Source organism: Equus caballus, unplaced genomic scaffold (assembly GCF_041296265.1).
Source record: "Equus caballus isolate H_3958 breed thoroughbred unplaced genomic scaffold, TB-T2T haplotype2-0001077, whole genome shotgun sequence".
In the NCBI taxonomy this organism is placed as follows: domain Eukaryota; kingdom Metazoa; phylum Chordata; class Mammalia; order Perissodactyla; family Equidae; genus Equus; species Equus caballus.
In genome coordinates this window covers 320,879-339,995 of record NW_027222073.1, presented here as the reverse complement: position 1 = coordinate 339,995, position 19,117 = coordinate 320,879, and the positions used below count along the sequence as shown (strand labels likewise).

Here is a 19,117-nt window from a genome sequence, read left to right as displayed (position 1 = left end):
AAGGCAAACACCATGTGATTTCACTCATCCGTGGAAGGTAAACACACAAACAAAGAGAACGGTTTACTGGTTACCAGAGGGGAAGATGGGAGGGAGCTGGGTACAGGGGTAAAGGGGCACACTGATATGGTGACGAACAAATTATAACGGACCACTGACATTTCACAATGTTATAAACCCTTTTGACCTCAATTAGAAAAAAAGAGGAAGACTGGCGTCGGATGTTAGCTCTTCATCAGCAGAAAGAAATAAAAATAAAAAAAATAAACTAGAAATGTGGCTCAAGGCTGTGCACATCACCGAGTTCTCCAACGTCAGAGCAGGAACAAGGAAAAGATCACACAGCAACCTGATAGGAACTAAGTAGAAATTACGTCTAACTAATAGGAAAAGGCTGTCCATTTCTCGCTCCTCCATGAATACGCCGACATGGAAATCAGAACATATATCTCAGCCATATGTCTTTGTCTTATTTTTCTTCAAGACTGTACAGCATGAACATAGAAATGTTCAGCTGAAGAGTCCTTGAAAGACTTCTATTTGAGGAAACAGAACTATATTTTAGAAAGTTTCTGCTGTGTTTGTGTTCTCAGGAAAATTCAGGAAACTGTTTGCTCTATGAAGCAAGAAACGAAAACTTGTATAAGTTGAGGGACTGAGATGTAAAGGGACAGGGTGGCAAGGGAGAAATAGACAAAAAGATAAAGAGGAAGTATTTGGGAAAGAATAAAATTTCCCTTGAGATTACATGCAGCTTAGAAACAATCAAGATCAGTTTTTACATCACTGGGAATTGAATCAATGATGTTGAAGCCATTCTTGAGAAACTCTCTCAGAAAGAAGGAGATAAAGGAAAAGAGAGAAAATAAGAAGAAGATTCCAGAGATGAAAAAAGATTTTCAATAGAAGAATGATTGGCATGTCTGAGGGAGAGAGCAGAGCAGATGAGAAAAATAATCTTTAAACACATCTCAGAAAAAACTTTCTGCAACTCAAGGAGGGCCCCGATCATCAAAAGGAACACATCAGATATGAGGACAAATTCATGAGAAAAAAATATGACCATAACACATATTGAGAAAGTTTTGGAACTTCAAGAATAAATAAAATTCTCTAGGGATTTAGGAAGAAAGAGAAAAAAAGGTCACATTGGAATCAGACTGCTCATCTGCAATTCTAGGATACATGGAGCAATGAGTGTGGACAGAGATGAGGGACAAAACTGTGTGAGATAAGCATTCGATACCCAATCTCTCACCCATGAGCGAAGACAAAAACAAAAGGATTTACACTAATGTGCAAAGACTCCCAAGATACACTATTCCATCTAGCAACAATACTAGAAACACAGTTAAAAGATGAGTCAGACTCAGAAAAAATATGAGCAACACGTAAAATAGACAAATGGTTAATATCCACACTGAAGAAGGAGCTCCCAAAACCCAACTAAGAAATTGCTAAGGGGTAGGAATAAATAATTGACTGAGAAAGAAATACAGATGACCAATAGGCAGCAAGGACACAATCCATCAATTAAAAATGAAACTGGCATCGAAATACCATCGGATCAAGAAAACAACAGAAAGAACATCACGTGTGGGAAAGGCCTGTGAAAATCAATACCGGGAAGAACTCTGGGAGAGCCTTCAGGGTCTGGAAGATCAAGACAGCTCCCTGAATCCAAAACTCTCCACAGTCATACAATCGACCTCCTCCAAATCATACAGTCAACAAGGAGAACCAACGAAGCCACATAGAAGCAAGCCTGTAGTGTCACAAGATGACCAAGACGACCACAACCTTCAAATGACCTGCAAGTTCAGAAAGAAATGCCGACTTCCAGCCCAGCTCCGACCACGACTGAAAGCCTTTGGCAGAGTGGAGGATTGCAAGGTTTAAGACTCCATGGAAAGGACAAGGTCATGGAGGAATCAGATAAAACACATCAAACCACCCTCAAAAGAGGAAGTCCAACACTACCTGCTGAAATACGCAACACAGGCGAAGGACTCGGTAGTCCTGGGCACTGGTCACGAGCACGCTGCTGCAAGGGGAAAGGCTCTGGAGGTGGCAGCCTTGGAGAAGCACTGCTTCCAAGGGAGAACCAGAAATTGGCAAAAGAGGCGGTGCTCCTCCGAGACAGGGCCATAAGGAAAGAGGATGGAAGGAAAGAAAAAAGAAATAGGAAGGATTTTGCACAAAGGAAAGAGAAACAAAATATACCCCTTAATTCCCGATTGCGTTATGTTTAAAGAAACTGCGCTTCACCATCCTGACAGAAGTGGGCTCTCTCACACTAGGAACCCTGTCCATACAACATCCAGGAACAGGAAAAAAAATTTCCATACAAAGTTACTCTAAGAAGAAAAACTGAATCATAACATTTCAGTCGTTCAAAATTTCTCCTCTGCTCCTCCAAAAACATGAAGGAGAAAAAATACAGCACAACACTCCACATTCAATTATTTCAAACACGCATTGGAAGATGTTAAAAAAAGAAAAACAAACATCTAGAATTAGAAAGCCACATATTAAGGCAGAAACGGACACAGCACAGAAATACCGTGAGATCCGATCAATTTCTTTTAAAAGGCAACAACAAATAAACTAAAACTAGAAGGTGCCTTAACAATCCCGTACAAGAGGGAGAGCTGCACTCCTCAGAACCCATCGAGACCAACGTTACTCTCCTTCACGTCTGTCCTTCCAGCAAGACTTGGTTCCAAGGAGCCAAGACCATGTGTGCCGCTTCAGCGCCCGACTCCCGGGCACCGCATCCCCGGGCTGGCCCCGTGCCCGGCACACACCGCACGTTCGATGAACGTGAGCGCACGAAGAGACCCCTCGCTCCGCGCGCCCCACAGCTGTCGCGCGACCTGACGGGCACCTCTTGGCGCAGAAGCCTATTCCTCAGATACAGGCTAGGCTCGCCTCGCCTCCCACCAGCCCCCAGGCCCACGCCCCACGCCCCCAGGCACCTCTCCCAGATGGAGTCATCTTCACAGGCGCCCTGGTCGTCTGTGTCGAGCGAGGAGGAAGACCCAGAGCTGAAGGAGGGCCTCCTCAGGCTAGCGGCCGTGGCCGTGGAGGGCCCGGGCTGCTGTGCCCACCGGGGACACGGAGCGGTGTCCACGGACGCCGGCGGAACGGACGAGCCCAGCCCCGGAGAGAGTAGCGGAGCGCGACCGGACTCCGCTGGGCTCGGCTCGCAGGTGCGGCTCACGGACGCCTCCCAAGACGGCGGCCCAGCAGCAGCGTGCTCCTGGGCGCCGCGGCCCAGATGCTCCCAGGCCGTTGCCCCGCCCCCTCTGGCAGTGGACTGTGGACAGGGACACCCTCCTGGCAGAACTCCTGGGGCCCCGTCCACACGTTTCTGACCTTCGCGGAGTGGGAAGGTGCGCTGACAGGGACGCAGGGTCCCCGCTACGCTTGTTCTCAGGGAACTGCAGCCTCGGGTTCCTCCAGAGGCCGCGGAGATTCTTACGGCTGACCAAGAACTTTTAGACAGAAAAGCATGAAACAGTATGTCTGAATTACAACTGAGCTGATGACCACCAAGGCAATGCAGAGAGTGTCATGAGGACATATAACAGGGGCAAGATCTTGACTGCAGGTGTCAGAAAGGCCTCCTTGAGGGATCCATATCTGAGAGAAACCAAAAAACCATGGAGTCATCTTTGACTCCTCAGTCTCCCCCACATCCAGTCAGCACATAATATCAGCTCATTTGCTCTTCAAAATGGACCCAGAATCTGACGGACTCTCAGAACTTGCTCTGCTACCATCCTGATCCAAGCCACAACATCTCTGACTTGGAATATTCCAGTACCACTCACTCATCTCCCTTTTCTAGCCTTGTCTCCTACAGTCTATTCTCCACAGAGAAGCTGACGTGATCCTGTGAAAACTCAAGTCACGTCACCTCCTTCTCCAGTTCAAAATCCTCCAATGGTGCCTACCTCAGAGGAAAAGTTAGGGCCTTACAAGAGCCTACAGCATCTGTACCCACGGCCACCCAGATTCCATCTGCTACTCTTCTCCATCTCACTCAGGCTGGCCTTGTGGCTCCTGGAACAGGGGAGGCCAGCTCCTGCCTCAGGGCCTTTCTGCTCTCTGTTCTCTCTGCCTGGACACCATTACCCCATATATCCACAGGACTCACTCCCTCACCCTCCACAAGTCTTTCCCCAGCATTAACTTCATTGGGGCCTTCCCTGGCCATCCCATCTCCAGTCACAACTCCTTCCAACACTCCTACTGCATCTATCACCACCTGACATGCCAAATATTTTCCTTATTGTCTTTCTGGCTGTCTCCCTCCTGGAATAAATGCTGCCTAAGAGCTCCAGTTTTGTCTGTTTTGTTCACTTCTGTATCCATGCTAGAACACTGTCTCCAGAAACTGAGTAGGCACTCAAAAAAGAGTGTTGAGTGGCTGCCTCCATCTGAGAGATGACGTGGAAGCACTGCGGCAGGGAGGGTGGGAGAAAGCATTGCGGGAAGAGGGAACAGTGTGCTGACAGGCGCCAAGGGAGGCAGGAACAGGGCACATTTGAAGAACAGAAAGGATCCCTTAGGGAAGGGGGGAGTGGTGTGAAGGGAGGCTGGAGAAGTAGGACAGAGCAGGCAGGGCTGTGGAGACCACATAAGGAACTTTGGTCTTTTTACAGCAGCCACAAGAAACTAGTAAACTAGGGAGTGACAGGATAAAATATACCCTCTACAAACCTCTGGATTCACTATGAGATATGGGTTTGGAGGAGGGAAGAGTGACTCGGGTCCTCAGTCACCAGACTAGTGCCATAGCTCAGACCACAGGTGATCTTAGCTTGAACTGAGATGGCGGAAGCACAGGTGGAGAAAAGGAGGTAGGTTCCAGAAATATCGAACAAATAAAATCAACAGGTCTGGGTGACTGATCACATAAGGTGGTACACCAAAGGGCAGTTCCAAGCTGACTCCTACATTTGGTCCTTGGGAACTGAATGAACAACGGCCCCATTCACTGGGTTTTGGGGTGGGGTAACAAGGAGGAGAACACGTGAAGATGATGTGAGAGCACAGTTTTGGAAATCATGAATTGGAGATCATTCTGAGACATCCTAACGGATCTTCCCAACTGGCAGTGGGTATCCAGGTGGCATGATCAGATGATGAAAGGTGTGGTGTGTCATGCAATGTCCTGTAGGCTTTTACCTCATGGCTGATGGGGCATCAAAGGTTGTAACTGACAAAGTGATAGGATAAGATTTGTGATTCTGCTAAATCACCCTGGCCACAGCATGATCACTGGGGTGGGGGAGGGGGTTAGACCAGAAGCAGGTCCAACACCAAGGCCGTGGTGCAATAGAGCAGGTGAGAGAACAGACCTGAGCAAGGGCTGCAGCGGTGGGCAAGGGAAAGAGCACAGACCTTCCCTCTGTCACCGCCCCATCTCCCCCGCAGCTGCTGGGAGTTTCCTACAACACACCCCAGATCATGTCAGTTCTTCCACTTAAAACCCCTCACGACCTTCCATTAGCCTTGACACCTTCTACATCTCATTCTCTGACAACCTCAATGGAATTCTCTCTTGCCACCCATTCCCCCACCCGATGTCAACGTCTCCTGACACACTATTCTGCTTCAATCTGCATCCTGTTTAGCTCATGCTGTTTTCTCCTGCCTGGCAAACACCTATTTATCTTTTTAAAACTCACTTCCTCCTCTGTGAAAAGAAGAAAAGCAGTGCTGACATCCAGGAGCTGGTCCGGTACCATGAGCCAGGCTTTCCTGTTGTTAGAAGCTGGCCTCGTGCTCACACAAGCCATGCTGTTCACCTGTTGGACATAAACTTCTCACAGACACCAGCACAAGGTCACGCTGCGACAGGGATGACGTGAGACAAAACAAGACCACTTCATCATTTTGCCTAAATAGACAAACACAAGGCCGTCGTGCCATCCAGAAAATACCAAACATCCCTCTCTCCTGACTGCAGCGAGCAACTGTGGCTTCTTTATGAATTACGGCGTTTGTCTCACTCTAGTCACAACTCCTTCTAGAAAGGATTGATTGAGCTACACGATCACAGAATTGTCCCTGCCTCCTCTCAGCACCCAGTCCAGAGCAAATCCCTGCTTCCTTGAACCCTCCCCAAACTATCCAACCAAAGCCCAAATCCTGTAAGTTCTTTCTAACGCCCTCATCCTGATAGGCTCCAGAGTTCCCTATGATGTGAGGCCTCCCTCATTACAAAGAGTAATTAAACCCAACTGGTTTACCTACTGATGTGCTTCTGGTGGTCTTTGCTGGAGGACATGGCAACTCTAACAGTAGGATAGGTTGGTTAAGTTTCTTGGAGGAAGTGAATGGAGTTCCAATCTGAAGGCTTCTATTTTCTATGTTAAGCGTACTCAAAACATCACCCATATTATTTTGAGAATGAAGGGTTGGGGGGAATAAATCAGAAGTTTGTGGAAAACGTCTGAATTATATATTCTGGAGCATGGGAGAGTGACTTGACAAGAGAATCCTACTAGAATGGTCAGGCTCTGTGAGGGCATAGGTGAGGTGGGGTGATATGAACTCAAAGTAGTACCCAGCTTCCCCGCTCTGAGTCCTAGCTCCAGTACTCAAGACAAAAACGGGTAGTTTGGTTTTGGGTTTACTGGGACTGAAGGGCAAGGGAGAGGAAGGCATTGCCAAGAGAACTAATCATGGATAGACTATGATAGACTATCATGGATAGTCCAAGCTCAACTGAGAGGTAACAGCATAGAGGAAGCATCTAAAGGATAGAGTACACCATGGAGGGCCTGAGGAAAAATATGCTGAGGGCCTAGCTGAATTAAGTGACCAAGCAAGCTGGAAAGAAGAGATCAGGGCTGGAGGGTGCTGCACTGCTCATGTGTGAGGTGGTGCAGCATCAGGATGCAAATCCAGGGTATTATGGTGGGAGTGGGGACAGGTGGATGAGAAGAGGTCAGCAGTACAGATGAGGTATTGAAGAAAATGAGTACCCCGTGTGCAGGCTCAGTCCTCCGCATGCACACTGAAGTCAACTAGGATGACAGCAAGAATTGAGGCAGAGAGGAAAGCTGTGGGCCAGGAGATCAAGTCTTCAATGAAATAGGGGACTAATTAGGCAGAAAAGAGTAATGAGGAGGAGAGGATGATCCAGCTGGGGACTATGGATCTCAAAGAAATGGTGTGGGAGGACAAAGAGCAGAGAGGACATAAATCTCGTACCCCCTAATCCTGAGATCTGCAGGCACCACTTGACGGGGCTTCAAGAAAAGGATATTCCGTAGGAAGGGCCAGGGCCAAGGCAAAGAGAGGGAGGGAAGGGCTAAGAAGAGGCTGAGGAAATAGAGGAGGCTGGCGATTATGGAGTGGTAATTTCGAGGACAATGTGAGGCTTTGGGGGGTCAGTGTTAAAAAAATTAAAAGAGTGGAGAGCTGACTTAGGGTCGCAGCATGATGGGAAGATAAGGAGACGAGAGAATGGGGAGTGGGGAGAATTTAGCTATCATGGTAAGCACTCAACAGATATCTGCTGAAACAAGTGGAATTATTAGGCATAAATCTAGTGTATCCAATCTGAAGAGTCCTAACTATCAGACTGTAGGAGTGACAGCACGAGGTCATGATGATGATGACGGTGATGGTGATGGCGACGGTGATGGTTTGAGGATGATGGGGGTGGTGGTCATGACAATAACTACCAAACTTGAACACCTACTGTGTGCCAAGTACTGTTGGAAGCACTCCACATTTAATCCTCACAACCCCCATGAAACAGATGACCTCAATAGGGTCCCCAGATGGGCTCTGTACCAAAGGAGGGATAAAATGAAAACAGAAGTAACAGAAGTGTAGAAGTGGCGGATCTTGTCAAGATGGCGGTGTAAGCAGACTCTGAACTCATCTCCTCCCATGAACGCAACCAGGTTACAATTATTTTTGGAAAAATTACCCTGTATAGAAAACTGAAAACTGGATAAAAAGAACCCCCACAACAAGGGACAGTCCTGACAAAGGCAGAAGGGCCAGAAATTCCAGCTGGAGAGAAAAAAGTCACCTTTGGGAGCAGTGGAGTTTCTCAGCTGGCCAGGAGAGAGCCACCCTAGGGTATGCAGCCCTCCCGGGAGGGGTGAGGTCCAAAGCAGGGGCCAATACTACTAAAAGCATCCTTTAGACTCAGCACAACTGAGACGAGGGTCTTAGTATCTGGCTTCGCTGGCTATTAACTGCAGCAGGGAATACCCCCAGAAAAGCTATCAGATGAAAACTGAAAAGACTCGGGTCTTAAAGGGCCCATGCACAAACTCACCCGTCTCAGCAAACTAAAATCACCAGAGAGAAGGCTGACAGTCCTTTGGTGAAAACAGACTCACCTGGTGGGCTCTGTGGGCATCCCGGTGAAAGGAGAGACCTCTCCTGAGACTGAGACATTGGTGGGGGCTATTGTTCTGACATGGTCCAGGCGTGCTAACTCAGACCCCAGCAGACACCACTGAGGTTCTCCCCCTGGCCTGTTAGCCCAGGGGGCTGCCATACCCACTAGAGCACAGATTTAATCCAGTTCAGCCAGGGCAGGCAGGCAGCCCTAGGGACCTGCCCCACCCAACAGCAAACCCTCAGGCTACTTGTCAGCCTGCACTGGCTGAGTGTCTTGATCCCCTACAGGCAAAAAATCGGTTGTGTTTCTATACGCTAACACGAAGTAGCAGAAAGAGAAATTAAGAATACAATCCCATTTACAATTGCAACAAAAATAATAAAATACTTAGGAATAAACTTAACCAAAGAGGTGAAAGATCTGTACACCGAAAACTGTAAAACATTGTTGGAAGAAATCAAAGAAGACGCAAAGAAATGGAAAGATATTCTGTGCTCTTGGGTTGGAAGAATTAACATAGTTAAAATGTCCATACTTCCTAAAGCAATCTACAGATTCAACACAATCCCTATCAAAGTTACAGCAGTTTTTACAGAAATAGAACAAAGAATCCTACAATTTATATGGAACAACAAAAGACCCCGAATAGCCAAAGGATTCCTGAGAAAAAAGAACAAAGCTGGAGGTATCACACTCCCTGATTTCAACATATACTAAGAAGCTCTAGTAACCAAAACAGCATGGTACTGGCACAAAAACAGACACACAGATCAATGGAACGGAACTGAGAGTGCAGAAATAAACCCACATGTGTATGGACAGCTAATATTCGACAAAGGAGCCAAGAGCATACAATAGAGCAAGGAGAGTCTCTTCAATAAGTGGTGTTGGGAAAACCGGAGAGCCACATGCAAAAGAATGAAAGTAGACCATTAACTTACACCATGCACAAAAATCAACTGAAAATGAATTAAACAGGATCCTTGGCCCCGGCATGAAGGACAGAGAATGCAGCCTGGGGAACCAAGCGTCGCTGTTAACAGTCAGTCTGGGTTCAGTTCCATTCAACAAATGTTGACTGAGCGCTGACTCAAGGAGGGAACTGTGCTGCGGGCTTCGCACACCTGCTCGCCTTTGTTGTGAAGCAAGGAATGTGCGGAAAACTAGGGAGCGGTGAAAATGGACTAGAGCTACCGGTTACAAGCATCAGCGGCTGAATTTCAGGAACAGCATATTCGGTGAAAGAAAGAAATAGGACATTCTGGTAAAGTTCAAACCAAGCAACAAAAACGTCGTTTAGAGAAACATACATCTACGGAGGAAAAATACTATAGAGAAAAGGAAAGGAATGAGGGGGAATAAACAGCAATGAGGATCTGTCACCTTGAGGAAGTGGGGAGGGTAGGACACTGGCCGAGCGAAAAACGGGAATGGGGAAGGAGTACAGAGACACCCCAGTGATTTCTCCAGTTGGGCTCTGATCACTTGTGTTTGTTTCACAATTCTGCATACTGAAGATGTTCACAACGCATTTTGTACTGGACTTACAGTAAAATAGTTCTAAATAAATAAAAGAAGTATGCTTGTGCATTTCATTTCGCATTGGGTACCAGGGAACGCACAGACTTAGAGTTGAAGAACCTGAGATCACGCACACACGCAGGCAAAACCACCAACCAAGCAACCAACCAAGCAACCAACCACAACTTGAACGTCAGACCTGAAACCATGAAACTTCTACAAGAAAACATAGGCAGTATGCTCTGTGACATCAGTCTTAGCAGGCTATGTTCAAGTACCACGTGTGACTGGGCAATGGAAACAAAGTACAAAATGAACAAATGGGACTACATCAAAGAAAAAAAATATTCTGCACCGCAAAGGAAACCATCCACAAAACCAAAACACAACCTAACAACTGGGAGAAGATAGTTGCAAACCGTATATCGGATAAGGGGTTAATACGCAAAATACAGAAAGAACTCATACAGCTCAACAACAAAAAAAATCAACAACCCAATGAAAAAAACGGTCAAAAGAACTGAGCAGTGACTTCTCCAAAGAAGATATCAGGATTCCCAACAGGCATATGGAGAGATGCTCAAGATCATTAGCTATCAGAGAAATGCAAATCAAAACTACAAGGAGATGTCACCTTACTCTGGTCAGAATGGCTCTAATTAACAAGACAAGAGACAAGTGTTGGAGAGGATGTGGAGAGAAGGGAACTCTCCTGACTGCTGGTGGGAGTGCAGACTGGTGCAGCCACTATGGAAAGCAGTATGGAGTAGCCTCAGAAAACTAAGAATACATGTACCCTATGATCCAGCTAGGCCACTGCTCAGTATACATGCAAAGAACTTGAAAACACCAATGCAGAAAGACACAGGCACCCCTAGGTTCACTGCAGCATTATTTACAACAGCCAAAACTTGGAAGCAACCTAGGTGCCCATCAAGGATGGAATGGATAAAGAAGACGTGGTATATAGACACAATGGAATACTACCCGGCCATAAGAAATGATGAAACCCGGCCATTTGTGACAACGTGGATGGACCCTGAGGGAATTATGTGAAGTGAAATAAATCAGAAGGAGAAAGGGAAACACCGTGTGATCTCCCTCATGAGCAGAAGACAAAAACAATGACAAACACAAACAGAGCAACGGATGTTGGATTGGTGGTTACCGTAGGGGAAGGGGGGAGGGGAGAGAGCAAAAGGGGCAATGAGGCTCACATCTGAGGTGACAGACTATAATTAGTTTTCGGGTGGTGAACACGATGTAATCTACACAGAATTCGAAATATATTACAACGTACATCTGAAAGCTATATCATCTGAGAATCCACTGTTACTACAATAAAATAAAACAAAATAAAATAAAATAAAATAAATTAAAATAAATTAAACTAAAGAAGTGTAGGAGGCTCAAGAGACTGACAGGCTTTTGAAAAGTTATTCTAGGGATGTTTATGGCTTAGCTCAGGGCGGCAGACACCAGCCTGAGACACAGCTGTGACACAGCCACTAACTTCAACTCAACTACATTCCGACTGGAGGGAAATCAAAACTACTGTAATCATAATTGATTGAAGGCTTCACTTTGTGCCAGATCCTGTGCCGACTGCTTTGCACCAACTGTCTCATTTAATACTCACATCCAAAAGGTGGGTTACCGTTATTCTCCCCATTTTAAAGGTGAGCAGGCGGAAGCAGAAAGATGGCAATCTGCCTGGAATTCACATAAGGATTCTCTAGGCAATGACATGACTTTTGGACAAGATTTCAAGGTTTAACACATGACAGTGGAGACGCAGATCCCAGTATCACAGAACATGAAAAACACTGAGTCCTGCCAAATGTATCAAAACACTAATTATGGATCCTCACAATCTCTTGGCCTGTTTTCTCAGATGAGGGAAAACTCAGCGTGAAAAACCGCTGATGAGATGTCTGCAGAGGAGGAATACATCTGGTCTTTAAAGCCGGGAACTATCCCAGTAGATTCTGAGTCAGTGGGTCCAGAGTAGGCCTTGAGCGTCTCTGTTCTTTTCAAAAGCCCCACAGGCTACACTTCTGTGCCCTTGGAGTTGGGAAGTACAGTCATGCCCTACATCAGGACGTTTCAGTCAACAACGGGGGTCCCATCAGATTAGTCCCATATGGCCTAGGTGTGTAGGAGGCTCTGCCATCCAGGTTTAGGAACTCCGTGGTGTTTGCACAGTCTCGAGATTGCCTGCCCATGACACACTCCTTAGAACTTATCCCCACTGTTAAGCAAAGCATGACTATACTGCCTTGGATGCTCCACGGTCCCAGACCCTGCACTGTTTAGATGACAGCACACGCAGAGGGCACCGTGTCTGAGGCAGAGAGCAGCTGGAATCACAAAACCTCTCCACAGAGAATCAAGGAAAGGCGTGCTCTGCTTACACGACTCTCTACTTTTCTCTGGGTCTGAACCATTTCCTAGCTAATCTGCTTTTTTTAACCGAGCAGCTTTGCAAAAAAAAAAAAAAAAAAGGTTACCAAGAAACACTAAACAAACCAATATAAACAATACATATTAAATAAGCCTAACCCTACTATGCTACTGAAAAGGCTTTTATTTCCCTGGGATAATTTGGACAGCATTAGATTGTTTTACCAAGAGCAGCCAAGTCGAGGGAGATTATTTCTAATTCCACAGTGCTGCAGATGCGCTCAGTAGCAACTGCAAGCTGGACAGGAAACAAAACAAAGTTGGGTGTAATCCATTCAATTTCACACATTTCACCAGGGACAGCCTCCAAGCCTTTAATACTTAGGTATGCATTTATCCATTTCTTTAATCAACCACTACTAACGCCTACTAAAGGCCAGACACTGCTCTAAGTACTTTACGGATAGGATAGGAAATATCCTCTAACCTTTACACTCACCTATGGAGTGTGTATGATAATCAACCCCGTTTTACAGATCAGGAAACTGACACACAGAATGGTACAGCAACTTGCCCAAGTTGACACAGCCCGTAGGTGGCAGAGCCAGGACCCATGTGACAGAGTCTGGCTGGGGAGTCCACGTTCTGAATCACCGCGCTTGGTCTCCAAAAACCTATAGAAAGCGCCAGCCTCAATCGAAAAGTTTTGTTTTCCCCACCCTACAGTCCCTATGCGGAGGACCCAGTCTCCAGGGCATTCTTTCAGCTCCTCTGACAGGCCCTACTGCTGCCTTGCCCTGTCCCAATACTCTCCCGCACAAGTCCTCCTTTTCTTTTAGGCATCTGCTCTCAGCTTCAACATCACTGCCTAAGTCACAAAGTCTAACAGGAAATGCCGTCTTTCTCAACACTCAACACAAAATTGCTTTTACGTATCTTCTAGGTAATTGGTTGCTGCCTGTCTGTCCTTTCCAACCAGGCTGTGAGGGCCAGTATGTCAAACACCATGTCAGTCTTGCTCGCCAAGTGTCCAGGCCACTGAACACGCACCGACCAGAGAAAAGGAAGGACTTGTCCCAAAGTCAACTCTCCAGACTTTCTGTGGAAGGAGGGAACGAACAGGGCACCCTCCAGCCTCACGCTTTCTTTTCCAGACTTTCAAGTGTGGGGCACACACCTGTGCTCACAATGCTCCCCGGACAGCCCACACTGCACCCCTAATAGGTAGACTTCTGCACAGTCACGGGCTTTGGAAAGCACTGGCTCTGCACACAAATATTATGTGGCCCTCGACAGGCCACTTCCCCTGAACTGGCCTGAGCTTCAGGGCCACAACAGGCTTCGTGGAAACCCCAACGGAACGTAGCCTCGAAAAGAGGGAGACCTGCACTCCTCAGAACGCCTCGAGACCAGTGTCGTTACCGACTTCGCATCTGTCCTTCCAAGAAGCCAAGACCACAGGTGCCGCTTCAGCGCCCGACTCCCGGGCACCGCATCCCCAAGCTGGCCCCTGGGCAGGTGCCCGGCACACGCCGCCCGTTCCACGAACGTGTGAAGCGCACGAAGTGACCCCCTCGCTGCCCGCGCCGCACAGCAGTCCCTCGACCCGACGGGCACCTCTTGGTGCACAAGCCTATTCCTCAGGGACACGCTCGCCTCCCACCAGCCCCCAGGCCCACGCCCCTAGGTACCTCTCCCAGATGGAATCATCTTCGCAGGCGCCCTGGTCGTCCGTGTCCGGCGAGCAGGAAGAGCGGGAGCTGAAGGACGGCCTCCTCAGGCTAGCGGTCGTGGCCGTGGAGGGCCCGGGCTGCTGTGCCCAGCGGGGACACGGAGCGGCGTCCACGGACACCGGGGGAACGGACGAGCCCGGCCCGGGAGAGAGCAGCACAGCGCGGCCGGACTCAGCCGGGCTCGGCTCTGGGCAGGTAGGCGCGGCTCGCCGACGCCTCCCACGCCTCCCAGGACGGCGGCCCAGCAGCCGCGCGCTCCTTAAGCGCGCACGCTTGTGCCGCTGCCCAGACGCTGCCAGGCCGCTGCCCCGACCCCCCTCTGCTGGTGGACTGTGGACAGCGACAGGGACACCCTCCTGGCACAACTCCTGCGGCCCCGCCCACACGCTCGCTCTTGGGGAACTGCAGCCTCCTCGGGTCTGACTTGAACGTCAGACCCGAAACCATGCAACGTCTAGAAGAAAACATGGGCAGTATGCCCTTTGACATCAGTCTTAGCAGCCTATTTTCAAGTACCATGTCTGACTGGGCAATGGAAACAAAATACAAAATGAACAAACGGGACTACATCAAAGTAAAAAAAAAGCTTCTGCACGGCAAAGGAAACCATCCACAAAACCAAAACACAACCTAACAACTGGCAGAAGATACTTGCAAACCATGTATCGGATAAGGGGTTTATATCCAAAATACAGAAAGAACTCACACAGCTCAACAACAACAAAAATCAACAACCCAATTAAAAAGGCGGGCAAAAGATCTGAGCAGTGATTTCTCCAAAGAAGGTATACGGATGGCCAACAGGCATATGGAAAGGGGCTCAACATCATTAGCGATCAGAGAGATGCAAATCACAACTACAAGGAGATGTCACCTTCCTCTGTTCAGAATGGCTCTAATTAACAAGACAGGAGACAAGTGTCAGAGAGGATGTGGAGAGAAGGGAACTCTCCTACACTGCTGTTGGGAGGGCAGACTGGTGCAGCCACTATGGAAAGCAGTATGGAGTATCCTCGGAAAACTAAGAATACCTCTACCATATATATGATCCAGCTAGCCCACTGCTGGGTATTTATCCAAACAACTTGAAAACACCAATGCAGAAAGACACAGGCACCCCTAGGTTCACTGCAGCATTATTCACAACAGCCAAAACTTGGAAGCAACCTAGGTGCCCATCAAGGGAAGTATGGATAGAGAAGATGTGGTATGTATACACAATGGAATGCTACTCAGCCCTGAGAAACGCTGAGATCCGGCCATTTGTGACAACGTGGATGGACCTTGAGGGTATTATGTGAAGTGAAAGAAATCAGAGGGAGAAAGTCAAACACTGTGTGATCTCACTCATAAGTACATGAGAAAAACAATGACGACCACGCACAGAGCAACGGAGATTGGATTGGTGGTTACCATAGGGGGAGGGGGGAGGGGGAGAGAGCAAAAGGGGCGATGAGGCTCACATGTGAGGTGACGGACTATAATTAGTTTTTGGGTGGTGAACACGACGTAATCTACACAGAATTCGAAATGTATTACAACGTACATCTGAAAGCTACGTGATGTTAGAATCCACTGTTACTGCAATCAAGTAAAATAAAATAAAATAAAATAAAACAAAATAAAGAAGTGTAGGAGCCTCAAGAGGCTAACAGGCTTTTGCAAAGTTATTCTAGGGATTTTTACGGCTTAGCTCAGGGCGGCAGACACCAGCCTGAGACACAGCTGGGACACAGCCACTAACTTCAACTCAACTATATTCCGACTGGAGGGAAATCAAAACTACTGTCATCTTAATTGATTGAAGGCTTCACTTTGTGCCAGATCCTGTGCCGACTGCTTTGCACCAACTGTCTCATTTAATCCTCACATCCAAAAGGTAGGTTACCGTTATTCTCCCCATTTTAAAGGGGAGGAGGTGGAAGCAGAAAGATGGCAACCTGCCTGGAATTCACATAAGGATTCTCTAGGTAATGACATGACTTTTGGACAAGATTTCAAGGTTTAACACATGACAGTGATGACGCAGATCCCAGTATCACAGAACATGAAAAACACTGAGTCCTGCCAAATGTATTAAAACACTAATTATGGATCCTCACAATCTCTTGGCCTGTTTTTTCAGGTGAGGGAAAACCCGGTGTGGAAAACCGTTTAGGAACCTTGTATAGGCTCTCAGTGATCTGTAAGTTTAATTTTCAACCTGGCAATAAAGCAGTAGACATCAAATTTCTCTTTCTTTCTGCTTTGTGAGGAAGTAACTGCTTCTGTAATTTAGCCACTGTGCATACCTTTCTTGATTTCCCCTCCTTTCCATATGCTCCTCCAAGTATTTAACAAATGTACATGAATTCTGTGTTGTTTTGTATTAGTGTGATGGCAACAATCAGAAGATTTTTGAATATCATCTTACTTTGAAGTTTAGCCTGGAAGCCACCACTTCTCCCGTTGGTGTAATTATGGGAACATTTTCACAAATAATTCCATGATCCACATCAATAACTTTTCCTATAAGTTAAGGAACGACTTAAGTTACAAAAGCTATCACACGTTATTGTTAATTACGTAAATAACTTAAAGTATAATGCAACATAGATAAATTCGTTATAAAGATAATTCACAGTAACAAATCAGAAAACCAAGTGAAATATAGATATCTATATCTAAAGAAAAGTTCAGTGTAAATTTGGACATTTTGACACATCTACTTGGAAAATCTTTCTCAGAAACATTACTTACCAATAATCTCATGTCAACATCATAATGAGAGCAAAGCTAAACTCTATCTGATATAACCCAGCCATACTCTTTACAACTACTTGTTTCTCTAAATTAACCTTTCTTACAGAAAAAACACGGTGCCCCAAAAAGGGAATTAAGACATTTATATATAATTTTTAAAAATATGATAACCAAATAAGTTTAAAAACATAGGATGATGAAGAACAATATGACATTAGTTCTAATTCTGTTATTTGATTTTTAAAAGCAAACAATTCATTCTGCCATATGTGCAGTTTCCAAAAATAATTCTAGAAATTTTGTTCTAAATAAAGGTAACAATTTTTTTTAATGGTAATGTTAGTCACCACTCCTCAAACGGCAATACTAAGTTTAGGAATAACTATTTAAATAAATAAATGTTGGTTTCTTTTATCTGTTAAAGACTAGCTTCTAAAAAACTTTAGTTCTGTTGATAAACACTTAAATACAGGAAAAATACAAAAACATTTGAGTCTAATACCTTTGATTTCCAACATATCACTGAGGGATAATTCTATGTTAGCTCCATTCTTGCTATGGTTTTCAGACTCTTGCATGACAGCAGTTCTCTTATAAATGCCTCTTTTCACTTCATCAAAGACCCAAAACATATTGTACGCTCGAGCAGTATAGCCTGCTAATTCAGTGATCTAAAACCAACACAGAGAAATAAAATAGAGTTAATATACTCAAGACAGACTTAAAAAAATATGCAATCATATAAGCTTTTTGCTTTAATGTTAAAGATCCTATTTTATTACACATGAAAAATAAATAACATATCTGATAACTAAAACAAGTAACGGTACAAAGCTTATCAAGAGAGCAACATAGCAACGTGTCAATGTAAGTTTGATTGGGATTATAAAACACATAAAAAATTATTCATTCAAGTCAGGGTTAAAAACGAAATGTAAAGATTTCAGAATATTAGTGAGACTTAAAAATCTTTGGTCAAGGGGCTGGCCCCACGGCCAAGTGGTTAAGTTTTCACGCTCCACTTCAGCGGCCCAGGGTTTTGCTGGTTTGGATCCTGGGTGCAGACCTAGCACCGCTCATCAAGCCGTGCTGAGGTAGCATCGCACATAGCAGAACCAGAAGGACCTACAACTAGAATATACACTATGTACTGGGGGACTTTGGAGAGAAGGGGAAAAAAAGATTGGCAGATGTTCGCTCAGGTACCGATCTTAAAAAAAACAAATCTTTTGGGGCCAGCCTCGGGGCCGAGTGGTTAAGTTTGTGCGCTCTGCTTCAGCGGCCTAGGGTTCACCAGTTGGAATCCTGGGCACAGACACGGCACTGCTCATGAAGCCATGCTGAGGCAGCCTTCCACATAGCACAACTAGAAGGACCCACAACTGAAAATACACAACTATGTACGGGGGGCTTTGGGCAGAAAAAGGAAAAAATAAAATCTTCATAAATAAATAAATCTTTAGTCAAATTTCTGATTTGACTCGTTTAAATGACAGATTTCATTTCCAGAAAATTAGAAATTTTGTGAAAAGCTTAAGTTCATTCAATGAAATTATGATCCTTTATTTTGATATCTTTTTTCAATTTAAAATAGGTTTTAAATAGAAGAAAAATACATTATTTTCTTATTAGAAATGAATGTTTCTGAGTCAAATTGATTGTCAAAATTCCTAAGCTTGGCAGAGAAAATATCCCTGCTAGAGGATACCAAAATTGGGAGTGAGCTCAGTGAAAAGCTTCAACTCCTTTTCAGTCCAAATTCCACAATTCAGCTTCTTTTCAAGCCAAACATGATTTATATGCCCAAAGAAAAACATTAAATATGACTTTTTTCTAGGTGAGATTAAAGATAAGATGAGATAAATCTCTGCTTTAGTCCATAAGGCTCAATAGAGTGGTACCTTGCTCCTCTCCTGCCAGTGATCCAATTTAGGCTGAATCTCCTGCTGTTTTTCTATTAAAAGAACACCTTGTTGTCAGGGTACTGTGAAAGGTGACTCATCTCCTGTCAAGACCATCTTTCTCAGTGAAAAGGAAAGCACAAAAACCATTCCCTTACAGAAATGCTTACTAGGAAACTGGTACCAATAAGCGAGGCAGGTCACTAGTAAATGTCTCTTAAACAATAAATTGTGGAATAATACAACAATGCTGACATTTGTGTAAGATTTTTGTGTGTGCAAAACAAGCAGTAAAAGAGTGCATATTACTGTCAAAAGCTTTCTACCGTGTTTCGACTGTGTGAGAGGTCTGTAGCTGGATTAGTATCGCATTTCTATATGTTAATGTTATAGCTATTTAAAGGGTAATTTCTCAAATGTTATCCACAAAAATC

General features: G+C 45.5%; 1 protein-coding gene across 6 annotated transcripts in view; it reads right to left on the bottom strand.

Annotated features, from left to right (window-relative positions):
- The window catches only part of LOC138922532 (ATP-binding cassette sub-family D member 2-like), a 59,749-nt gene that overhangs the window by 22,452 nt on the left and 18,180 nt on the right, over window positions 1-19,117 (bottom strand). For 4 of the 6 annotated variants that reach the window (XM_070259104.1, XM_070259102.1, XM_070259103.1 and 1 more), the window contains exons 6-7: window positions 17,285-17,453; window positions 16,454-16,548 (exon numbers count right to left, since the gene is read on the bottom strand). In XM_070259104.1, coding sequence (XP_070115205.1) covers window positions 16,454-16,548; window positions 17,285-17,453 — 264 coding nt within the window. The remainder of the gene's footprint in view (window positions 1-16,453; window positions 16,549-17,284; window positions 17,454-19,117) is intronic. The other 2 variants (XM_070259107.1, XM_070259106.1) reach the window with 1 other exon arrangement.